This window comes from Eretmochelys imbricata, chromosome 6 (genome assembly GCF_965152235.1).
Source record: "Eretmochelys imbricata isolate rEreImb1 chromosome 6, rEreImb1.hap1, whole genome shotgun sequence".
Lineage (NCBI taxonomy): Eukaryota > Metazoa > Chordata > Testudines > Cheloniidae > Eretmochelys > Eretmochelys imbricata.
The window spans coordinates 15,801,815-15,824,798 of NC_135577.1; the positions used below are offsets into that span (position 1 = coordinate 15,801,815).

The 22,984-nt window shown below is 52.1% G+C and overlaps 1 protein-coding gene across 1 annotated transcript; it reads left to right on the top strand.

The window, feature by feature from the left end:
- Positions 1 to 1,937: 1,937 nt before the first annotated feature.
- Positions 1,938 to 16,698, top strand: LOC144266481 (zona pellucida sperm-binding protein 1-like). Its single transcript, XM_077819920.1, has 14 exons — positions 1,938 to 2,090; positions 5,459 to 5,684; positions 7,427 to 7,548; positions 7,720 to 7,854; positions 8,161 to 8,641; positions 9,859 to 10,002; positions 10,821 to 11,005; positions 11,093 to 11,190; positions 13,908 to 14,035; positions 14,129 to 14,318; positions 14,407 to 14,557; positions 14,769 to 14,853; positions 15,862 to 15,987; positions 16,559 to 16,698. Exons 1-14 carry the CDS (start codon positions 1,938 to 1,940, stop codon positions 16,696 to 16,698), a joined length of 2,364 nt encoding a protein of 787 aa, XP_077676046.1.
- Positions 16,699 to 22,984: the final 6,286 nt, after the last annotated feature.

The window sequence follows — 22,984 nt, forward strand, 5'->3', positions numbered from 1 at the left end:
ACAACAACAACTCTCACAGCGTACCCTGGCCAGTCATGAAACTGGCTTTCAAAGCTTCTCTGATCTGCAGCACACCCTGCTGCGCTCTTCTAATCACCCTGTTGTCTGGCTGTGTGAAACTTGTCGCCAGGCAAGTTGCCTCAACCTCCCACCCCGCCATAAATGTCTCCCCCTTACTCTCACAGATATTGTGGAGCACACAACAAGCAGCAATTACAATTGGAATATTGGTTGTGCTGAGATCTAACCGAGTCACTAAACTACACCAGCGTGCTTTCAAACGTCCGAATGCACATTCTGCCACCTTTCTGCACTTGCTCAGCCTAGAGTTGAACTGCTCCTTACTACTGTCCAGGGTGCCTATGTACGGCTTCATGAGCCATGGCATTTAGGGGTAGTCTGGGTCCCCCAAGATAACTATAGGCATTTCAACATCCCCAACAGTAATTTTTGGTCTGGGAAGTAAGTTCCTTCCTGCAGCTGTTCAAACAGACCAGAGTTCCTGAAGATGCGAGCGTCGTGCACCTTTCCAGGTCGTCCCACACTGATGTCGGTGAAACGTTCCTTGTGATCCACCAGTGCTTGCAGCACCATGGAAAAGTACCCCTTGCGGTTTATCTACTGGCTGCCCTGATGTTCCAGGGCGAAGATGGGGATATGTGTTCCGTCTATTGCCCGCCGCACTTAGGGAATCCCAGCGCATTAAAGCCATCCACAATGGTCTGCACGTTTCCCAAAGTCACTCGCCTTGATAGCAGCTGGTCATTGATTGCATTGGCTACTTGCAGCACAGCAGCCCCCACAGTAGATTTCCCCACTCCAAACTGATTCTCGACTGACCGGTACCTGTCGGGCATTGCAAGCTTCCACAGGGCTATGGCCACTTGCTTCTCAACTGTGAGGGGTGCTCTCATTTGGTGTCTTTCCGCTTCAGGGCAGGGGACAGCAAGTCACAAAGTACCATGAAAGTGGCCTTATGCATACGAAAGTTTGGCAGCCACTGGGAATCATCCCATACCTGCAACACTATGTGGTCCCACCAGTCTGTGCTTGTTTCCTGGGCCCAGAATCGGCATTCCACCGCATGAACCTGCCCCATTAGCACCATGATCTCCCAATCACCACATGCCGTACCGTCTGTGTTCATGTCCTCATCAGTATAGTAATCGTGCTGTCATCACTTCCTTGCCCAGTCTTGCAGGTACTGCACATACTGCTGCATAATGCATGAGGTATTTACAATGGTCAAAATTGCAGCAGAGCTCTGATCGGGCTCCATGGCTATGGCGCTTGCACGGGTAATCCTGGAAAAGGGGTGCGAAACGCAGGAGAGCAGAGTGGCAGCAGAAGCTGTGCTGTTTGGGTCACGGTAGCCGAACAAAGACTGACAATGGTTGTCTTCTGTGGCTTTCACAGAGGTGGGAGCCCAGGACAGACAACATGGAGAAGCTCGCAAGCGTTGCAATAGCGGGAGAGCAGAGTTGGCGGCAGAAGCTGTGTTGCTCGATTCACAATGGCCGAGCAGAGTTGAGCTGGAGAGGTGGATTCATCGTAGCAGGAGAGCAGCGGTGCACCATCTGCTGAAAGCAGTATGGCGTCTGCATGCCAAAAAGGGGCGAAACGATTGTCTGCCGTAGCTTTCTGGTGACACACACCCAGAAACACCCGCCAGAATGTTTTTGCCCCATCATGCTTAACTGGGAGCTTACCAGAGAATTCCAATGGGCGGCAGGGACTGTGGGAACTGTGGGATAGCTACCCACAGTGCACCGCTCTGACATTTGATGCCAGCCTTGGTACTGTGGACGCAGTCTGCCAAATTCACCCGCTTTAGTAGGGACACAGAAGACCGAACGTATAAAATAGCTTCCGAAAATTCGAATAGAATAATTTTGAAATAATTTTGTACTGTAAACGTACTGAGGGGTAGCAGTGCCATGAGAAAAAGACAGACGGAGGCTAGGAAAACCACCAGCCAAGAGAAGCTCAAGAGGCCTAAGCCTATTGAGGTGTCCTTACATCCCATCCTCAGGTTTCACATAGCTCAGGCTGAGGCCTGCCTCGGTCTGTGGAGCTCCATACTTGGCCAGGTTAGGTTTCTTCAAGGCCTGGTATGAGGCCTCCCTGCTTTTTCACTAGTTTCACCCCTAACTTGGACTCTGCACAGGCCACTAGGGCTAACCCCCTTAATCTTATTTTAAAAGAGCTATAAAATCATTAACAATCATGGGCCTCAGTTCTACACCTCATCAGAACAATGGCGCCTCCATCAGCCCCTGGCACCACGCCAGAGCCCTGTTCCAACACTGACTCAGACAGAACACAGTGACTCCTAGTGAATTAACACCACTGCTTTCTGGACCCCTGGGTTTTGCCCACAGATCCCCCTACTCAGCACTGAGGAGGCCTGATCCTTCCAAAGGTATGACATGTAATGTTAGGTCTCAGCAGGTGTCCCTTATGGGGTTGGTGAAGGGATAAAGCACCAGGGTGACTGGGGGCCAGGACTACACCTGTACGGAGATGACAATGTCGCCCGCATGGGGGGAGCTTGGGGATCTGTTGCTCTCTAGGGGCTGGTTCACATGGATGTTAATGAGAGTGCTACAGCCACTCCCTAGAGATGGTTAGTCCTTTTCGTTCAGAATCGCCTGGTTTTTGCTCTGAAGATCATGGAGTTTAAATCTCAGTGTGGGCCCAAGCAGGAGCAGTTAAAATTGCAAGCCAGAGATTGACATACAGGGCAAGGGGGTGCGGAGCAGTGGGATAGAAGACCAGACTAGCAGCATGTGTGTAGGTCAGAGTTAAGAGTACTAGCAGAGCTGTGGGGGAGGCGTGTTTGGCAGCTGTTAGCATCAGGCTCAGGGGCCCGTTCTCCATTCCCCAGTCACAGGAGCAGTTTCTCTACACACCTTGCTTGCCCTGCCGCAAAGATAAAGCATCTTTGAGTGAGTTTTACATTCCTCCCCCGATGCCCCCCCGCCCCAGTGTTCACAACACAACAGGGAAGTAGGGAAGAAGCAGAGACGGAGTTACCAACTCTCATCATGTTATTGTGAGTGATGCAATACTTTGTGCTTTTCTTAAAGCTCCAGCTCCTGGAGTCAGGTGAACATACCAGAACATCAGCTTTCCTTTTAAAAAACGGGTTTCAAGCCTCATCTTTTTGTTTTATGTTTGTATGGTGCCTGGCCCAATGGGGTCCTGCTCCATGACCGGAGCTCTTAAGCACTGCAGGAATACAAATACATAATAACTGTAGAGACAGAGAAGCTTCAAAGCATGACCTCCGCAGATTCAAAAGCCAGAAAAGCATTTTAAAATAGCCACAAATTTGTTTTTTTAAAAATCTCATGATTTTTAAGGGACGCTCAGGAGTTTGGGGGAACTCATGATTTTTGAGCGCTGAGGGTTGGCGATATTCTCAGCAGTGAGAAGGGCAGAAAGAGCGAGGGAGATGAGACGGGGAGCCCCAACCCCAAAGAGCCAAAAATCAAGAGATTGCTGCAAAAATCTCGAGATTTTTCACACAAAAAAATACACTTGAGGGGTTTTTTCATAGGTTCATGGATTTTCAGGCCAGAAGGGACCCTTAGATCAACCAATCTGACCTCCAGCAGAGCACTGACCAGAGAATGTCACCCTGTTTCCTCTGCATGGAGCCCGATAACTTGTGTCTGAGTAAAGCGTCTTCCAGACAGGCCGCCTGTGGGCTGGTCTATACTAGAAAGTTAGGTTGACCCAGGTGTATCCCTCAGGGCTGTAAAAAATTCACCCTCCTGAGAGACGTAGTTAATCCAACCTCTCTCCCAGGGTAGATGCCATGAGCTCACTGGAAGAAGTCTGTCATCGTCCTACCTCTCGGAGCGGTGGATTTACGACAGCGTTGCTGCAGTATGTGTCAGCACTACAGGGCAGCACTGCAGCTGTGTAGACATAGCCTGATTGAGAATCCATCACTTCCAGTGGTCGTCTGTTCCAAGGGTTAGTCACCCTTCAAAATGTGTGCCTTACGTCTACCATAGATTTGGCCATGGACGGTGGGTGAACCACAGGCTTGGGGAGGCTAGCCCCTGGCCCGGCCCACCCTTCAGCCTCAGGCCCCACCCCAAAGCCCAGAATCCCTCCCTTCCACAGCTACCAGCCCCGCCTTCCAATCCCAGGTTGCCCAAGCACCACCAGCCCCAAAGCGTCAGGGCACACACACACACCCAGAGCACCAGACAGGCTGCCCCATCAGCCCCGCAGCACTGGGTGGGTGGGCTGCTGCCCAGCACCAGATCACTGGGTGGGCGTCGGGCAGCCCTCCTTTTCCCCCCAGCCCTGGAGAACTGGGTGGTGCGGCCCCAGCCACCCCAAGTCCTAGCCGCGCTAGCCCCAGCCCCAGCCCAGCAGGCTTCCCGGAAGAGGAGCAGGCTGCTTGCCTGGGCTGGGGCCAACTACCAGCAGCAGAAGGAGGGGGCCTTGGGCGGAGCATGGGCAGGGCCACGCGGGGCTCTTTGCGGAGGTACAGCCTCCCCAGGCTATTGAACGCATCGTCCATGGATTTGGCTGGCTCCAAGTTCCAACCGCTGGATCTTGTTCTACCCTTCTCCACTCGATTAAAGAGCCCTTTAATAGCCAGTCTTTTCGCCCTATGAATGTACTTGGGCACTGTACTTGAGCTACTTCTTGATCTCCTTTTCGATAACCTAAACTGACTGAGCACTGAGAATCTCTTGCTAGCCGGCACTTCTTCCAGCCGGCAAATTGCATTTGTGACTCTTCTCTGTATCCACTCCAGTTTTTCAATAATCTAATCCCACAGAACAAGAAAGAAAAAGGCCTCATTCAATACCATGGCCACCTACACACTTACTCGACCTTGTGCCTGCCCGCCCGCTTCGAATCATAGAATATCAGGCTTGGAAGGGACCTCAAGAGGTCATCTAGTCCAACCCCCTGCTCAGAGCAGGACCAATCCCCAACTAAATCATCCGATCCCAGAAGGATACACTGACTAGACCCCTCGATTCCAGGCAACTTGGCCTTCTGATTTTTGGGGCACTTGGGGTGTGCTTGAGCCCTGTTTTTAAGCTTTTCTCTGCAACTGTGCAGGCAAGAAACTTATTTTTCTTTTGAATGCACACTGAGGTTCTCAGCTAGTTCCTTGTTTCCAGGAGATGGGGCTTGAAATAAAACATCAGTTACCATGGGACTTGCAATAAAATCCTGAGAGCTGGCAACACTGAAAAGGTAGCGTAACAGGAAGCTTCAATGGGAGGGGGGTCTTAGGGCTGAAGGGTTCGATGGTTATGTTTCCCTTTCACCCTGAGCTTTGCACTTTTCACCCGGCCCCTCCCCAGCACCAGGCAGCTCCCCAGGTGCTGCCTCTCTGCTCATCTGATTCACACCCCGCCCCCTCCCCACCACTCTCCCTACAAAGCCCCAGTCCCACAGCCTCCCCTCTTATGAGAAGTGGCTGCTAGACAGGGCTTCTTTCTTAGCATCTTCAGCCATGGGGCTGGGCTGTAGGTATTTTGTGGGCTTAGTGCTGCTCTGGTCCCTAAGGATAGCCCTTGGGCAGGGGGACTTCCACAGGGTCAGTTTCTCTGTCTTGCAACATGAGTATGACTGTGGAGACTATGGGATGCAGCTGCTGGTCTTTCCCAGCCAGGGCCGCACCGTCCGCTTCAAAGTTGTGGGTAAGTAGCTGCCTGGCTGCTTCATAAGAAAGCTAAGAAGCCTCCTGCTTGTCTGCCCTCTTAGACATGCAGGAGGGTTTTATGGGTCTCCTGTGGAAACCTCTTACTTCTACAGTATGTAATGAGAGCTTTCGGAAGGGAACAAGAAGGTCCTACTCTAGTGCTTTTTGGTGGCCTGGCTGTTACCCTCAAATCTTGAGTACCCTGGTCTCCTGAAGTGAGAGTCTGTGGCTTCTGTCCCCTGGAGAAAAGACTGGAGATAGCGCTAACCGTTGAATCCAGGTAGCAAAGTCTTTCCTCACAACAGCCTGCTGACCGTGACCCACAAAATAGCAGAGGGTAAAGAGGGAACCCTGCTGGGGGGAGACTGTAAAAGGACATACTAAAATGTGGCTGGGTATCCCAAGCTCTGGTATAACTCGGCCCTTTGAGCTCCAGATGCCTGGATCCTGCGCCCTCTGTGGGCGATGACCTCCCTGTTGTCATGCCCAAGCACGGGATGGGATGGCCTGGCCTGGCTCGGCTCGGCCACTCTCAGCCCTCCTTGTTAGGGGGCTTATTCCTTCACCCACTTACTTCCCTGGTCCTTTTCGCATGAACAGAGAGCAACAATACCCGAAGTCCAAAGATGCAAACAATTCGAAGTTTATTGGGGGGAACTTCCAGCAAGCATGATTCCAGTTTCCTTCCTTAGTGTCCTCCTTCCCAGCTCTGACATCACAGAGCCTTACACCTGTGTCCCTGTTCCCATTCCTGCCCACAGCCAAACATTATTCCAATTTCCTTACCCCCATTCCCTGTTCCCATTTCCCCCTTTAGCAAAACATGATTCCAATTTCCGCACCCCTGTTCTCATCCCCTCCCACCCACGCCCACTCACTTCCTTATTGACTACAGATTATATAGTAAAACTTGAGTTCTGCTTAGCTATACCTTAACCAATCATTTTCCTGAAATGTAACTAACCAATCCTAACATATTGGTACATGATTATGTACCCAATTATATCCCACCACCTTAATGAGTTTACACCCAGCACAATTAATTATACAGCAGACAGAAACAATCACAGAACCAGACAGAGATTATACAGACAAACAATAGCAAAGTGGGAACTATAAATGACAAAACAATATAGCAGTGAGGATTTCACATCCCAGCTATTGATGAGTGAGTTCTTGCCAGACAGGATGCTATCAAACTAAGTTTCCTTTTACATTTTCTAGGCACTTCCCTTTCTCTGGAGGTGATAGGAATACAATCCTGTCCTGATACTGCCTAACAGCCCAATAGCCCCTTATTTCAATGTGACTAGTTTGGAATGTGAGGATGTGACCGTTCGCTTCCCAGCTTATGGCTGCCTCTCTTGCTTAGCCAAAGGCCTTAGCCTAAGAACAGGGCCTCAGACTGTCACAGTAAGAGAAGGCCCTTACACCAGCAGACAGTGATTTTGATTCTTTCTCTTATACCTCTAGAACTAGCCAAGTGATAAGAATACACCTAAATTCTGAGAGTATAGGCCTTTACAGACAGGCCTGAACATCTATATCCTAACACTCCTGGCTCTAGGTCAGACTTGGTAAATGACGGCCGTCCTGTATCTTTGGAGCTGCTTCCCACCATGCTAAACTCCACTAAACTGAAGGATGTGACAAACCACAGTCACTGTTCCAAATATGGCTACTTGGCTAAGCTTCATCAAGGGCTTTCCTTACCCACGACCTGTATGACTCTCTCCACAGATGAGTTTGGGACACCCTTCGAAGTTACCAACTGCTCCATTTGTCTCCATTGGGTCACATCTGGCGAGGAAGGAGCGATGATCTTCTCAGCTGGCTACAATGGCTGTCATGTGCAGAAGAAGGTGAGGGGGGTTGGCACGCCTCACCCCAGTGTACCTGAGCAACAACAGAAGCTGGAGATGGGTCCATACCTGCAGTCACAGCAGCCTGTGCAGCTGGGGGGCGCTGTGCTTAGCGCCTACAGAGAGTCTGTTAGGCCACAATACTGACTGATTGGTGTCTCTACATTGCAGGATGGGCGTAACCACCTGCAAGTCCGAGTGGAGGAACTGCTGAGCGCCAGGGCCGTCGCTGCCACCTATGATGTGAACATGACCTGCCCTAAGCCCACTGAACGTGACTTAACCCCAGAGGAGACCATGCGCTACGTGCCGCAGCCGGGCCTGGTGCGCCCGGTGCCCCAGCCGCAGCCGGGCCTGGTGCGCCCGGTGCCCCAGCCGCAGCCGGGCCTGGTGCGCCCGGTGCCCCAGCCGCAGCCGGGCCTGGTGCGCCCGGTGCCCCAGCCGCAGCCGGGCCTGGTGCGCCCGGTGCCCCAGCCGCAGCCGGGCCTGGTGCGCCCGGTGCCCCAGCCGCAGCCGGGCCTGGTGCGCCCGGTGCCCCAGCCGCAGCCGGGCCTGGTGCGCCCGGTGCCCCAGCCGCAGCCGGGCCTGGTGCGCCCGGTGCCCCAGCCGCAGCCGGGCCTGGTGCGCCCGGTGCCCCAGCCGCAGCCGGGCCTGGTGCGCCCGGTGCCCCAGCCGCAGCCGGGCCTGGTGCGCCCGGTGCCCCAGCCGCAGCCGGGCCTGGTGCGCCCGGTGCCCCAGCCGCAGCCGGGCCTGGTGCGCCCGGTGCCCCAGCCGCAGCCGGGCCTGGTGCGCCCGGTGCCCCAGCCGCAGCCGGGCCTGGTGCGCCCGGTGCCCCAGCCGCAGCCGGGCCTGGTGCGCCCGGTGCCCCAGCCGCAGCCGGGCCTGGTGCGCCCGGTGCCCCAGCCGCAGCCGGGCCTGGTGCGCCCGGTGCCCCAGCCGCAGCCGGGCCTGGTGCGCCCGGTGCCCCAGCCGCAGCCGGGCCTGGTGCGCCCGGTGCCCCAGCCGCAGCCGGGCCTGGTGCGCCCGGTGCCCCAGCCGCAGCCGGGCCTGGTGCGCCCGGTGCCCCAAATATATCCTCCACCAAGCAACATAGGTGTGTGGGGGTGTCTGTGACCTCTAACTGGTTTGAGTGCATGTGGGTCCCCTCTAATGGAAGGTTTCATGGTCCACTTCTGACTCCTGTGGTGGTCTTCAGAGGAGCTGAACCTTGTCTCTTGCTTGTGGCTGCCATGTTAGAGCTGGTGTTGACAGTGTTGTAAGCCATAATCAAAAATGAGATTCGTTCAGAAATCATGCTCTTCCCCCACCCGCCCCCAGTTTATTTGAAGGGGAAGGGGTGGCTATTTGCCTTCTGGTTTTTTGAAGTTTAGGGGGAAGGCACTTGCTTCCAAAGTCTGTGAGCTACTTTGGCGCAAAATCCAATCACACATACACCAATGTGTCCTTGCCATTGGCTGCTCAGAGGGGTTTCCCCTGTTCCTCCAGTATCCCAGGGTTTGGGATCTGATGTTGTATCCCTTCATATCTCACCCCCACATCTGCTTGCAATCTGTCTCCTCTCCCCCCCCCCACCATGTGTCTCACACAGGCTCTTCTCAGCTCTTAGTCCCTCACTCTCCTAGAGTCCTGTCTAGCCCTCCCCCTAAACCAGAGTGGCATCCACTTTGCCTGTAGGTACAGCTTCAGTCTCATGAAAGAAATTTGCAGCCATGTTTATGAGGGACACTTTCCTCTGATCGGCTATGGGGAAATGGTGGCCAACCTGCTAGCTTCTGCCCCATCATCCGTAAAGGGAGATGGTGGCTTCAAGAAAGGAAAAATTCATAGAGCAGGCGTTTGCTCACTATTTCATGAGATGGCTAGAGAAACCCACCTCAGAACTGCTAAGTGATAAATTAGAGTTGACCACATTGCTGGCTGTGTTGAGGGGGCTGTAGGGTGTAGGTGGGGGCTCTCCTCTGACACAGCAGCAGATCAGGAGCCTGAATTTCCAAGTGACATGTTAAGCCTGCTATCAGAGAAGGGCAACATGCTACATCTGGAGGACAGGGGTGGGGATCTGAGCACAATGCTGTCTGAGGTGGTATGTGGTTTGAGGTTATGGTTGTGGGGGGCAGGGTGAGCTGGGATGGAGGACCACTGTGGGAGCTCTTGCAGCCCTTTGGGGAAGGGGAGGAGGGTTGGACTGGTGTTGAGGTCAGCCACTTGTCCAGAGGTCACTACAGATCTTAAAAAGTCTCTGGGGAAGGGTCTCTTGCGATCCCTTTAGAGGCTCTCTAGCTCTCCTTAATCCACACCCTGCTGTTCTAGGGGCGCATCTCACAGAGGAGCAGTGCCGTGTGGTGGCTGGGAAGATGCCCTGTGCGGATGCCCCAGGCCAAGCTGCTTGCTTCCAGGCTGGCTGCTGTTATGATGAGACTGACCTCACCATTCCCTGCTACTTTGGCAACACAGGTAGGAGACCTGCCCTCATGTCAGTTTATGGAGCCTTTTGTCATCTCTGTCCTGGGAAGCTTGGTGACACACCGTACGTCTCAGATGAGTTTGGTCACCACCTACTAGCATGGTGAACTAGACTTGGATGCAATGTCTTTGTAACTCTCACCCTAGGCTGCAGCTGGCATCAGTTGTGTGCAAAGGGATTCCTTCCTACATCATGGTCTCTCCTCAGTTGCCCAATGCCTGGCAGATCTTGAGAGCCAACACCAAATGTGTGGTGGCAGAGGAAGAACCATCAGACGGTACAGGCTGGTGCTCCATCATCAGATCGATGGATAACTCTGCCGGCTTGTGTCTCGTTCCTGCACAACGTGAGCTGCAATCATGCTGTCTCAGACAAACCCACTTACCCCCATGGGGCTTCATTTGATAGATTCCAAAGCCAGAAGGGACCATTGTGATCACTAGTCTGATTTCCTGTATAACACGAGCTATAGGATTTCCCTGAAATAATTCCTCCAGCAGATCTCTTAGCAGACATCCAGTCTTGCCTTATCAGTGATGGAGAATCCACCATGACCCTGGACAAACCATTCCAAGAGTTAACTACCCTCGCTCTCAGATCTATACCTTATTTAAATACTTAGACTGTAATCAAGTCACCCCTTAACCTTCTCTCTGTCTAAAGAGACAGAATTTGGTCACTACAAGGCCTGTTTTCTAATATTTCTCATGGCTCTTCTCCAATCTATCATCCTGAGTGTGGCATGGAACTCTTGCCCAATTCCTCTACCAGGAACATCTATACTTAATCCTGCTCCTTTGTGTTGCAGTCACTGTTCAGTGCCTCCTGGATGGTCACTTTGTTCTGGTGGTCTCCAGGGACATGTCTGATCACCCCATCATCCTGGAGAGTGTCCGGCTAGCCTATGCCCAGGCAGGGTGTGACCCCATCAGGATGACTGAGGCTTTTGTGATCTTCCGCTTCCCCCTCATGCAGTGTGGCACCACAGTCCAGGTGAGGGGACACCCACGGGAAGCCAGGGTGAGTGCTCTGCTCAGGGTCTTGAGGGACTAACCTGCCCCATGTCTCTCTCTCTTCCAGGTGATCCATGACAAACTGATCTATGAGAACCAGCTGATCTCTGGCATCGACATCCGGACTGGGCCGGACGGCTCCATCACCCGGGACAGCACCTTCATGTAAGTTGGCCTGCTCTGTTGACTAGCAAGGAAGTGATGGTGAGCAGTCTTCAGCCCTTCCACAGTGGAAGCGTGAGGCCAGATCCTTTCCCCTGGCAAAGATCTGATCCATCAATTTTCCAGCAGCCTCTCCTGACCACCAAAGGACTTAGGGGATGTTCTACAGATATGGATTCCCTGCAGTCACAGGCTGCCCCACACTCAGAAAAGGGGATATGCACCTGATCCCTAATGGGGCATGGGGCAAAATCTTGCTTTGTGAAGGGAAGGACACTCTGTGCAGCTGACTGTCCAAGAGTCAGGGTTTTACGTTGTCTGATCAAATGCCAACATTGGTCAGCCTCACCTCAGTCCCTGGAAAAATCCTGCAGCAGGTTGTCAAGGAATCCATTCTGAAGCACTTGGAGGAGAGAAAGGTGATCAGGACCAGCCAAAATGGATTCACCAAGGGCAAGTCATGCCTGACCAACCTGATTGCTTTCTATGATGAGAACTGGCTCTGTGCATGTGGGGAAAGCGGTGGACATGATATACCTTGACTCGAACAAAGTTTGTTACAGACTCCCACAGTGTTCTTGACAGCAAGTTAAAGAAGTAGGGGCTGGATGAATGAATTAAAGGTGGCTCGAAAGCTGGCTAGATCATCAAGGTCAACGGGTAGCAATCAACAGCTCTGTCTAGTTGGCAGCTGGTATCAAGCGGCATGCCCCAGGCGTCTGTCCTGGGGTTGGTTTTGTTCATTATCATTAACGATCTGGATGATGGGATGGCTTGCTGAGGGTGTAAGTTAATGGATAACACTAAGTTGGGGGGAGAGATCTAGAAAAATTGAAAATCGGGCTAAAAGAAATCTGAGCTTCAAAAAGGACGAGTGCAGAGTCCTGCACTTAGGAGGGAAGAATCCCATTCACTGGTACAGGCTGGGGACCGACTGGCTAAGCAGCAGTTCTACAGACAAGGACCTGGGGATTACAGTGTACGAGCAGCTGGCTACGAATGAATAGTGGGCCCTTCTTGCCAAGAAAGCTACTGGTATATTGGGGTGCATTAGTAGGAGCATTGCCAGCAGATGGAGGGAAGTGGTGATTCCCCTCTCACCAGCAGTGGTGAAGCCCATCTGGAGTACTGTGTCCAGTTTTGGGCCCTCACCAACAGAAAGGATGTGGAAAAATTTGGAGATTGCCCAGCAGAGGGCAACGAAAATGATTAGGGGGCTGGGGCACATAATTTATGAGAAGAGGCTGAGGGACCTGGGCTTATTTAGTCTGCAGAAGAGACAAGTGAGGGGGGATTTGATAGCAGCCTTCCCCTACCTGAAGGGGTTCCAAGGAGGATGGAGCTTGGCTGTTCTCAGTGATGGCAGATGACCGAACAAGGAGCAATGGTCTCAAGCTGCAGTGGGGGAGGTCTAGGATGGCTATTGAGGACGGGACTGTCCCTCTAGGAGGATGGTGAAGCACTGGAATGGGTTACCTAGGGAAGTGGCAGAATCTCCATCCTTAGAGGTTCTGAATACCTGGCTTGACCAAGCCCTGGCTGGGATGATTTAGTTGGGGTTGGTCCTGCTTTGAGCAGCGGGTTGGACTAGCTGACCACCTGAGGGCTCTTCCAATCCTAATCTTATGATTGTAAATGCCACTTGCTGTGCAATCTCCAATGGCAAGTAGGCACAGCCAGCCTGACCCGAGAAGGGCTCCATGGGGCCACCCTGAGGGACTAATAACTCCCTACAGGGTTGGTAGAAAGAAAGCTTGGATAACAGTTGGTGGCAAACTTGATGTAAGGACTGTTGCCCCCTTACTAACATTCAGTGGGGTGTACTGGTTGGCTAGCTCCCAGTACTAAAAGGGGAAGGATCTATGGGAAATCAGGACCCTGAGAGTGACAGTCCCCAGGAACAATGGGGAGAGGCCAATGCTCCAGGTCAGCCTGAATGACAGGGTGGGCAGGCTAATCAGAGTCAGGAGGCCAGGGAGGTCCTGTCCTCCGTGTGAACTGGATTTGCCTGGGTCACACAGTCAGGTCATGTGTTTCCTTTAACCTTTCCCATGTTTCCTTCTTTCTAAAATAGTTGATTAAATAACTTGCATTTGCTTTACCTTGTATGTAATGGTCATGGGTCAGAAGTGCCCAGTGCAGAGAGAGTACCCCGGAGTGGGGACACCCTAGCCCCTGTCCTAGGTGACCACAGCAGGGTTGGGGGTCGAGCCCCCCCAGAATCCTGGGCCTAGCCTTGTTGGGGTTACGAGGACTCTGCCAGACAGGAGAGTGGAGGGGAGCCCTGAAGGGCAGGGAGGCCACTGGATAAAGGAAGTGGGAGCGAGGACTCGGATCCTTTCGCTAGCCCACTTCACTGGGGTAGTGCAGAAGCCAGGAAAGTTCCCCACAAGAGCAGGACTATTCCCCTGCTTACATTGAGAATGCTGCCAAAAGAGATGTGAGGACAAGTAAGCAGGTGCTTCTAGCCTGTCTGAGAAGGCCCCCATGTGGCCGTGCTCAGACACTCCTGCTGACTCCCTGAGTTGGAGGGAAGAACATCTGAGTTGCTAAAAGGGTTGATCCACTAGCATCCTTGGATGTCTCCCATCCAAGTACTGATAGGGCCTGATCCTGCTTGTCTCAAGCACTAATAAGGTCACTGCCAGAAACCACGTGGCCTCAATCTGAAGTCACAGAACATCAGCCCCTGTCTCCTCCCTCTGCTCTCTCCTGTGCAGCCTCCATGCTCGCTGCATCTACAATGCCAGTGACTTTCTGCCAGTCCAGGTCGAGGTCTTCTTGCCCCCGACACCTGCTCCAGTCACCCAGGCAGGACCCCTCCGCCTTGAGCTGCGCATCGCCACAGGTAGGTGACCCCTCACTCCAGCACGGAGATCCCATCCCCCTGAAGGACCACAGGTGTCTCAGCTCTGCTCTCCTTCTACCCTCTCCCTCACAGACCCGAGCTACAGATCCTATCTCACAGAGAGAGACTACCCTGTGGTGAAGGTGCTCAGGGACCCTGTCTACATGGAGGTTCGCATCCTGCACAGAACAGACCCGTCCCTGGTTCTGGTTCTGCACCAGTGCTGGGCCACCCCAAGCGCTAACCCCCTGCAGCAGCCGCAGTGGCCCATCCTGGTGGACGGGTGAGTGGCTGGGATGGAGGGGGAGCATGGCTTGGGGAGGAGGAAGGCGGTTTCCTTGGTCCACCCTTCTCTCATGTCTTGCTCCCAGGTGCCCGTTCCTGGGAGACAACTACAGAACCCAGCTTGTGCCCGTGGGCCCGGCCTCATCTGAGCTGCCCTTCCCGACTCACCACCAGCGCTTCGTCCTCTCCACTTTTGCCTTTGTGGACTCCGCCTCCCAGGTGGCACTTGAGGGAGAGGTGAGAAGGGGCCCACATGTAAAGCGGGTGAGGAGGGGTAAGTCGGAGTGCAGGGGCAGGAGCTCCTATCTGAGTCAGGTCCTGACCTCCTCAGCCTCTGCTGAGGCGCTGCACATGCAGAACCAAACTGATCGCTGTGGATCTGCTTCCTGCCTCCTACCAGCACTGGCCAGTCACTCACTAACTCCATTCTCACTTGTGTGGATTTTAGGTGTACATTTACTGTAGCGCCTCAGCTTGCTACCCCTCCCGGCTGGAGCCCTGCAGGACCATGTGCCCATCAGGAGCTGCTACAAGTAAGTCGGAGTGGTCTGAAATCCATGTGGGTTTCTACAAGCTCCCATCCCAAATACCAGAGGACTCAAAGTGAACAGAGATCTGCCTGTCCTGCCATGGGGAAACTACCACCTGCAGGACCATCCTGCCCAGCCCCTGAGTTCCCAGCCCCTCCTGTGCTGTCCCTCTCCCTCGCAGCCTCAGCACGCCTCCAGCACTCTGCTCCGGTAGGAGCTGTGAGCTCCCACTGCTCTGAGCAGCATCATAAGGGGGTTGGGATTGGAAAAGGGGCAGAGGGTGCCAGGGGGCAGTCGGGACCGGGGCTGGTTGGATTGGGCAGAGGTTCGGGGGGGCAGTCGGGGGGCATTGGATAGTCATTGGAGTCCAGCGGGGGCTGTCAGGGAGCGGGGGGTTGGATAGGGGTGTGGTCCCAGGCGGCAGTTAGGGGCAGGGGTCCTGGGAGGGGGCAGTCAGGAGACAAGGAGTTGGGGGGGCAGAGGGGGTTTCTGAGGTGGGCAGTCAGGGGGGCAGGAATTGGGAGGGAGCCAGGCTCTTTGGGGAGGCACAGCCTTCCCTACCTGGCCCTCCATATAGTTTTACAGTGCTAATGTGGCCCTCAGGCCAAAAAGTTTGCCCAGCCCTGTGCTATACACTGACTGCAAGGCGTTCAGCCCAGCTCGTTAGGTACCTCTACCATGTCCTGTAGCGCGAGCTAGGGTATGATGGGCTAACACGAAGAGGTAAATGGCCTAATCTCCTACAACTGCCCTATGTAGGAGACAATACTAGAAATTGCCTCTGGAGAGTGGAGCGTCTGCTGCTCCTGATGAAATGGCCTTTCTTCCCAACTTCTCCCACACTTCAAATAAGCAATTCAGGAAGATCTAATACCTGGTACCACAACCTGTCAGGAGGCCTGTAAGGGCTCATGGTTGAGTCCATGGTGACGCTGCATTTCATCACGATGGGCCCTCTGGTTGTGAGTGCGCTGGACAGACAGCTCCCTAACTCTCCATTCCATCTGCCAGGAGGCCGCCGGTTCCTGGATATCAACAATGGGACAGGAGAGCCCCAGGACCTGGTGAGTTCTCCTGGCCCTGTGATCTTCCAGGAGAGCCCTGAGCCGTGGAGAGAGCACGTCTATGAGAACAAGGGTGAGGTTTCTGTTAAACCCTAGTAGGACAACTGGCATCTTGCACAGTAACCTGGAATACAGCAAGTCAGTGCTGTCTAGGGGGTTCTAATATAAATGTTCATGGGGGGGAGAGGGGGCTACATGCAGAAGTCACTCCTTGATGATCCATATGTAAGCTAATGCTGGCTGACACCATACCTGTGAGTGCTTCCTATGAGTGGGCCAATGTTGGGTTATATCCTTATCCTATGGACATTCATAGGATGTCTCAAAAACCAGCAAACTTGGGGGAGGCGGGGGGGACACTATGGCACCTCAATGGTGACTTGTATGCCTTGAGCCTCTGTGGCACTCAATGCACTGGGGCTAGCATTGCCTCTGCCCTCTATTGGATGGCTATCAATGGGATGGTGGTGCTGGCTCACAGTCTAAAAAGTGAGTTGACAATTCAAGTATCTTTCTGATGAAGGCTGGCCTAAGCGGTAGGGGGAGCACCACTGGGGCAGGGAAGTCTAGGTGTCATCTCCACACTTTAGACCCTACAGAATTCTGGATTGTCTTAACCTCTCCTCCTCCTCCTCCTCCTCCAGACCCTGTCTCCAGACTGGACCTGACCCTGGTGCTTCTGGCCATGCTTTCATTGGTGGTTGTGGCTTCTCTCGTTACTGTGACACTACTCCATAGGAGAAGCAGCTGGATGACAAGGTCCCAAATCTTCCATGGCAGATGACTGTAAAATAAGGGAGAGGAGCAGAAATAAAATCTCTGGAGTGCACTAATGTCTTGTGGTAGCATGTGTCCCTCTGGGGGAGGGAACAGCAGTTGTTGAGGCCAGGGGTCTACTACTGGCCTTGTAGCTCTTCCCCATTCAGCAGCAGAACAGACCTCTCTGCAGGGATAGACACCAGAATAGGATGTGGCATAGAGGACAGGAAGAAGACTGCAAGCTAGCACTAGACAAGGTAAATCAAATGGCTTTCTCTCGTCTCCTGGGGTCCTATCTGGGGGGAGGAGAAGCCACTCAGCCGAACTAGAGACTTTTTGATTAACTTTACTGTGAATAGCTGGATTCTAACTCCACTGGGCATGCAATAAGAACTACTGGTGCTTGCCAGTCTCACATGAAGTCCATGTGAGCCAGCTGGGGGACAAGCCTAAGTCTGGTAACAAGAAACCCTTGTGTCTTCTGTGGGGGCTGTGGCCAGCCCCTAGCTTACAGGAGGTGGAGAAGATTTCCCCATTGTGTTAGTGACTGGGAAACCTGATGCTTCAAGACCTTAAGCATCCTGCCTGACAGCTGGGATCTGCCCCATAACTGGTATCTCCTGCTTCTTGACCCTTAAGCTATATCTATGGGGCACTCCAAAGCGTGGCTGTAGTGTGCACACACAGACCCAAGTGAGCTAGCTTTCATCAAGCTAGTTGAAATAACGGTAGTGGAAGCATGGCCTATACAAGACTAGCTGGGACTCTGGGTCGTACTCCAGTGGGTAGCCTGTGCTGCTGTTGCTCTACTGCTTGATCTGGCTAGGCCAAAGCTACCTCGGCTACATCTATGCACTCACCTCTGTCTACACAGCAATCTACCCTTCTCCATTTGCATTAGTTTCCTTCTATCTCGCCTGGGGAAACTACAGCCCTCCAGCTCCTCTCCAAATCCCCTTCCAACAGCTAAAATCCTCTCTCCCACTGCTCCTACCACGTCAACACCCTCCCCATACTGTAGAACCCACAGGGACTGTCACGCTAACGTGGCGTAACTGTTCTAACCCCTCTATGAGCATCTTCTAGGGTAGCCTACTGTGGGACCAGATCCTGCAAACACTTAATGTGCATGTGGTAATGACTTCATGGGGACTTCACGCATGCATGGAGTTAAGCACGGGCTGAGGGCTGGCCAAGCAACACAAACTGTTCATTAAATGTCAATGTTCATTCTGCAGTAGGCAAAACCTATGCCTCAAAACTCTTCATGGAAAAAGCAGAAAGGCATGTGTATTCTGGAAATGCATGGGCACTCGCCTGAGATCTAGGAGACATGGGTTTGAGTCCCTGTTCTGCCTGACTGGGTGCACCTGTGTACTCCTGCATCCCAAAATGGAGTGTTGCAAGGTCAGAGTCTTGGACTGTAAGAAGATGGCAGCAGGGATCATGCTTTTTGTTACTCCCTGCAAAAAGCATTGTGTGATGGCTTGGCACAATAATGAATGGAAGCCTGGTGGTTTATAGGCACAAGGCAATGAATTTGCCATTTGCTAAGATTTCAAAGTAGTATAAAGATCGTGCTGTAGTTGTAAAGGCTGTTGCTTCTGTGCTTAAATCATGTACTTGGAGACTAACCATGAGAATTATTGCTGAAAGCTGGGCACTTATCTGCTAGAAGCAACAGAAAAGGAGAAAGACTTGGGTGTATTGCTTGATCACAGGATCGCTCTGAGATTTCACTCTGATGCAGCTGGGAACAAGGCTCACCCAGTCATGGGATACTCGGGTGAGGTATTTCCAGTAGAGAGCGGGAAGTGCTAGTACCATTATACAAGGCACAGGTGAGACCTCATCTGGAATACTGTGTGCAATTCTGGTCTCCCATGTGTAAGATGAATTCAAACTGGACCAGATATGTAGAAGGACTACTAGTATATCCAGAGAAATGGATAACCTCACTTAGGAGAGGAGACTGAAATACTTTCCTTTAGCCTAACCAAAAGAAGGCTGAGGAGAGATAGATGACTGCTCTCTCTAAATGCATCAGAGGGATTACTATCAGAGAGGAATTAACATAAGCACCAACGTGGACACAAGAACAAATGGATATAAACTGGCCATAAGCAAGTCTAGGCTTTAGATTAGACAAAAGTTTCTCTATCAGAGGAGTGAGATTCTGGAGCAACCTTTGAAAGGGAGCGGGGGCGGTAAAAAGCGTAACTGGCTTCAAGACTGAGCTTGATAAGTTTATGGAGGGGAGGGTAGGATGAGACTGCCTACAATGGCACACGACCGCTCTGTGACTGCGAGCTGCAAAGATCTCCAAGGGCTGGTTACAGGCCACTAGATGGGGAGGGCTCTGAGTTACTCTAGAGAATTCTTTCCCCAAGGTATCTAGCTGGTGGGTCTTGCTCACATGTTCAGGGTCTCACTGATCACCATTTTGGGGATTGGGAAGGAATTTCCCCCATGTCAGAGACCCTGTCGGTGGGGGTTTGCCGTCCTCTCCAGCACAGGTCACGGGTCACTTGCAGGTTTAAACTAATGTAAATGTGGGGATTCTGTTTAGTTTTGTCTTTATATCATTATTTGAGGACATCGCTAACTCAGACAGAGGTCATGGGTCTATTGCAGGAGTGGGTGGGTGAGGTTCTGTAGCCTGTAATGTGCAGGGGCTCAGACTGCTCAGGTCCCTTCTGGCCTTAAAGTCTGTGACAGAAGAGAGGGGGTTCCCTGAAAGCTCAATAGTGGCAGCGGACAGCCAACTATAAGCAGTAACGCAACACTGGAGATACAAGTTGCATGCAGCTGGATGGGTGCCTGTGACTTTCCTTCTACCAGCTAAATGATATGACAATGCAGTCAGCATAGACAATCCTGCACATGAAAGACTTGGTATCATCTTGGCACAGAAGTAAGACATATAATTGCCTTAGGGTACCAGAAACAATCCAAAGGGAGTGGTGCAAGCTACAATGTTTGAATGAGGATTGCCAGCACTGATCTGTGCCAGGGTAGAACAATAGCAATAAGCTGTTTCCTCCAACAACTCAATGGTGTATTTAAATGATGCAAAACTGGGGGTCAATACTGGCTGATGGGCAGTTATGGGGGAGGGGGCAGTAGTGTGCTTTCCAGGACTACAGTGATGGAAGGGGAAGGCTTAGCTAACCAAACTACCCTGGAGCCAATACAATAGGGTGGCAGCAGAAGAACAAGTTTCAGACACAAGGGTGTAAGTTCTGTATTTCTGCTACTACTGCCTATTAAAATCTTTCAACGGAAAAACCTGGCCATCCCTAATTCTAAAGGCAGGGTGAAGAAGAAGGGAGGCCTCAGTAGTCTACTGAAAGACCAGTTCTGAAGATGTATAAAATGTCATTGCGTGGGGTTTCTTCCAGACACTGAAGGTGAGGGATGATTTTCCCCTGACAGAAAAGGTCTGCTTCAAAGTCCATGGGAATCCTTCCATTGACTTCTGGGGCAGAGACACCAGACAGGAGAGAGTTGGAGGAGAGGATGAAACTTCTCCACTTAGGGGAAAAGTGCTGAGTATGATAGAAAAATGGCCAAATGTTTCTCCTGCTGAAGTAGGGAGACTTGGGTCTGGTCTACAGTACGCAGTTATTTCCGAATTAGGCGAGTTACCTCGAAATAAAACTGGTTCCATCCACACGACCAAACCAGTTTTTTCAATTTAAAGGGCTCTTTACTCCGATTTCTGTACTCCACCTTGGCAAGTGGAGTAGCACTAAAACTGAGATCGCAGTTCCGGGTTAGAGGTACTGTGGACGCAATTTGACAATATTAGCCTCCGGGAGCTATCCCAGAATGCTCCCTTGTGACCGCTCCGGACAACTCTCTGAACTCCGATGCATGAGCCAGGCAGACAGTAAAAGCCCCTGGAACTTTTGAATTTCCTGTTTGGTCAACATCAGCACAGTCCACCAGCACAGGAGACTGTGCAGAGTCCACCATCTCAAGAGACCACGCAGTCCCGGATTCGCAGACAAGCTCCAGCTTGGTCTGAATGGGAGGTACTGGATCTCATTGCATGTTGGGGAGACGAATCTCTTCTGGCACAACTATGTTCCAAAAAAAGGAACGCAAATACATACATTAAACTCTCCACTGCCATGACGGAAAGAGGCTACTCCAGGGACACAGAACAGTGTCGTACAAAAAAAATCAAGGAGCTGCAAGCTGAATTCTGTTGCCCGGCCGCATGTGATGGCTTACTCACACCAAAGTGGCAGGCACTTCAGTATGAGAGGCAAAATGAGACCTTGTACAGAAAGAACACGTGCTGTGTATTATGAATTGCCTGTTTCACTGAGAAACAGCGTCCCCTTTGTTCTCTAAACTGTATCTTTTAAAATACTACCCTCCCTTTTTCTTCTCCTGCAGCAGGTGCAAATGTTTCAATGCAGCCCCTATCTACTCCGTCCCAGAGGCTGGTCCAGATTAGAAGGTGGAAAAATGAACTTGGGACAACGATTGCTGAGCTCTTGCAGTCCTCCCGCATTGATAGGGCCCAGTTGAGTGTATGGAGGCAAACAATTGCAGAGTCGTGTAAAGCATTACATGAATATGAAGAGAGGAAGGACATGGGCGATGAGAGCAGGCAGGATGCTATGGTCAAGCTCATGGGGGAGCAAACTGATATGCTCCGCTGTATGGTGGATCTAATGCGGGAAAGGCAGCAAGACCATAGACTGCCACTGCGGCCCCTGGATAACCGCCCTCCCTCCTCCCCAAGTTCGATAGCCTCCTCACCCAGATGCCCAAGAACATGGCGGGGGGGAGGCGGGGAGGCTGCGGGGACCAACACAGTCAACCCCAGAGGATTGCATAAGCAGCAGAAAACTGGCATATCCTAAATTTTGATTTGGTTTCTGGACTAGTCCTTCCCTCCTCCTCGTCCACCCCCCTAACCCAATACCCCCCTCTAACTTCTGATTTCTCTCAATGTTTTGTGCAACAACTAATACAGAACGGTTTTTAAACAATTGTGACTTTATTTCCTTTCATATATATATATATGGGGGGGGCAGGTAACTTTAAGAGAAACAACAACAACTCTCACAGCGTACCCTGGCCAGTCATGAAACTGGCTTTCAAAGCTTCTCTGATCTGCAGCACACCCTGCTGCGCTCTTCTAATCACCCTGTTGTCTGGCTGTGTGAAACTTGTCGCCAGGCAAGTTGCCTCAACCTCCCACCCCGCCATAAATGTCTCCCCCTTACTCTCACAGATATTGTGGAGCACACAACAAGCAGCAATTACAATTGGAATATTGGTTGTGCTGAGATCTAACCGAGTCACTAAACTACACCAGCGTGCTTTCAAACGTCCGAATGCACATTCTGCCACCTTTCTGCACTTGCTCAGCCTAGAGTTGAACTGCTCCTTACTACTGTCCAGGGTGCCTATGTACGGCTTCATGAGCCATGGCATTTAGGGGTAGTCTGGGTCCCCCAAGATAACTATAGGCATTTCAACATCCCCAACAGTAATTTTTGGTCTGGGAAGTAAGTTCCTTCCTGCAGCTGTTCAAACAGACCAGAGTTCCTGAAGATGCGAGCGTCGTGCACCTTTCCAGGTCGTCCCACACTGATGTCGGTGAAACGTTCCTTGTGATCCACCAGTGCTTGCAGCACCATGGAAAAGTACCCCTTGCGGTTTATCTACTGGCTGCCCTGATGTTCCAGGGCGAAGATGGGGATATGTGTTCCGTCTATTGCCCGCCGCACTTAGGGAATCCCAGCGCATTAAAGCCATCCACAATGGTCTGCACGTTTCCCAAAGTCACTCGCCTTGATAGCAGCTGGTCATTGATTGCATTGGCTACTTGCAGCACAGCAGCCCCCACAGTAGATTTCCCCACTCCAAACTGATTCTCGACTGACCGGTACCTGTCGGGCATTGCAAGCTTCCACAGGGCTATGGCCACTTGCTTCTCAACTGTGAGGGGTGCTCTCATTTGGTGTCTTTCCGCTTCAGGGCAGGGGACAGCAAGTCACAAAGTACCATGAAATTGGCCTTATGCATACGAAAGTTTGGCAGCCACTGGGAATCATCCCATACCTGCAACACTATGTGGTCCCACCAGTCTGTGCTTGTTTCCTGGGCCCAGAATCGGCATTCCACCACATGAACCTGCCCCATTAGCACCATGATCTCCCAATCACCACATGCCGTACCGTCTGTGTTCATGTCCTCATCAGTATAGTAATCGTGCTGTCATCACTTCCTTGCCCAGTCTTGCAGGTACTGCACATACTGCTGCATAATGCATGAGGTATTTACAA

Bases quoted from the DNA above. Each gene is read 5' to 3' on its own strand.
- LOC144266481 (XM_077819920.1), top strand. From the start codon at position 1,938: ATGAGAAAAAGACAGACGGAGGCTAGGAAAACCACCAGCCAAGAGAAG. The intron at 11,191-13,907 runs GTAAGTTGGCCT...TCTCCTGTGCAG, and splicing joins ACCCGGGACAGCACCTTCAT to CCTCCATGCTCGCTGCATCT. The intron at 15,988-16,558 runs GTGAGGTTTCTG...CTCCTCCTCCAG, and splicing joins GCACGTCTATGAGAACAAGG to ACCCTGTCTCCAGACTGGAC.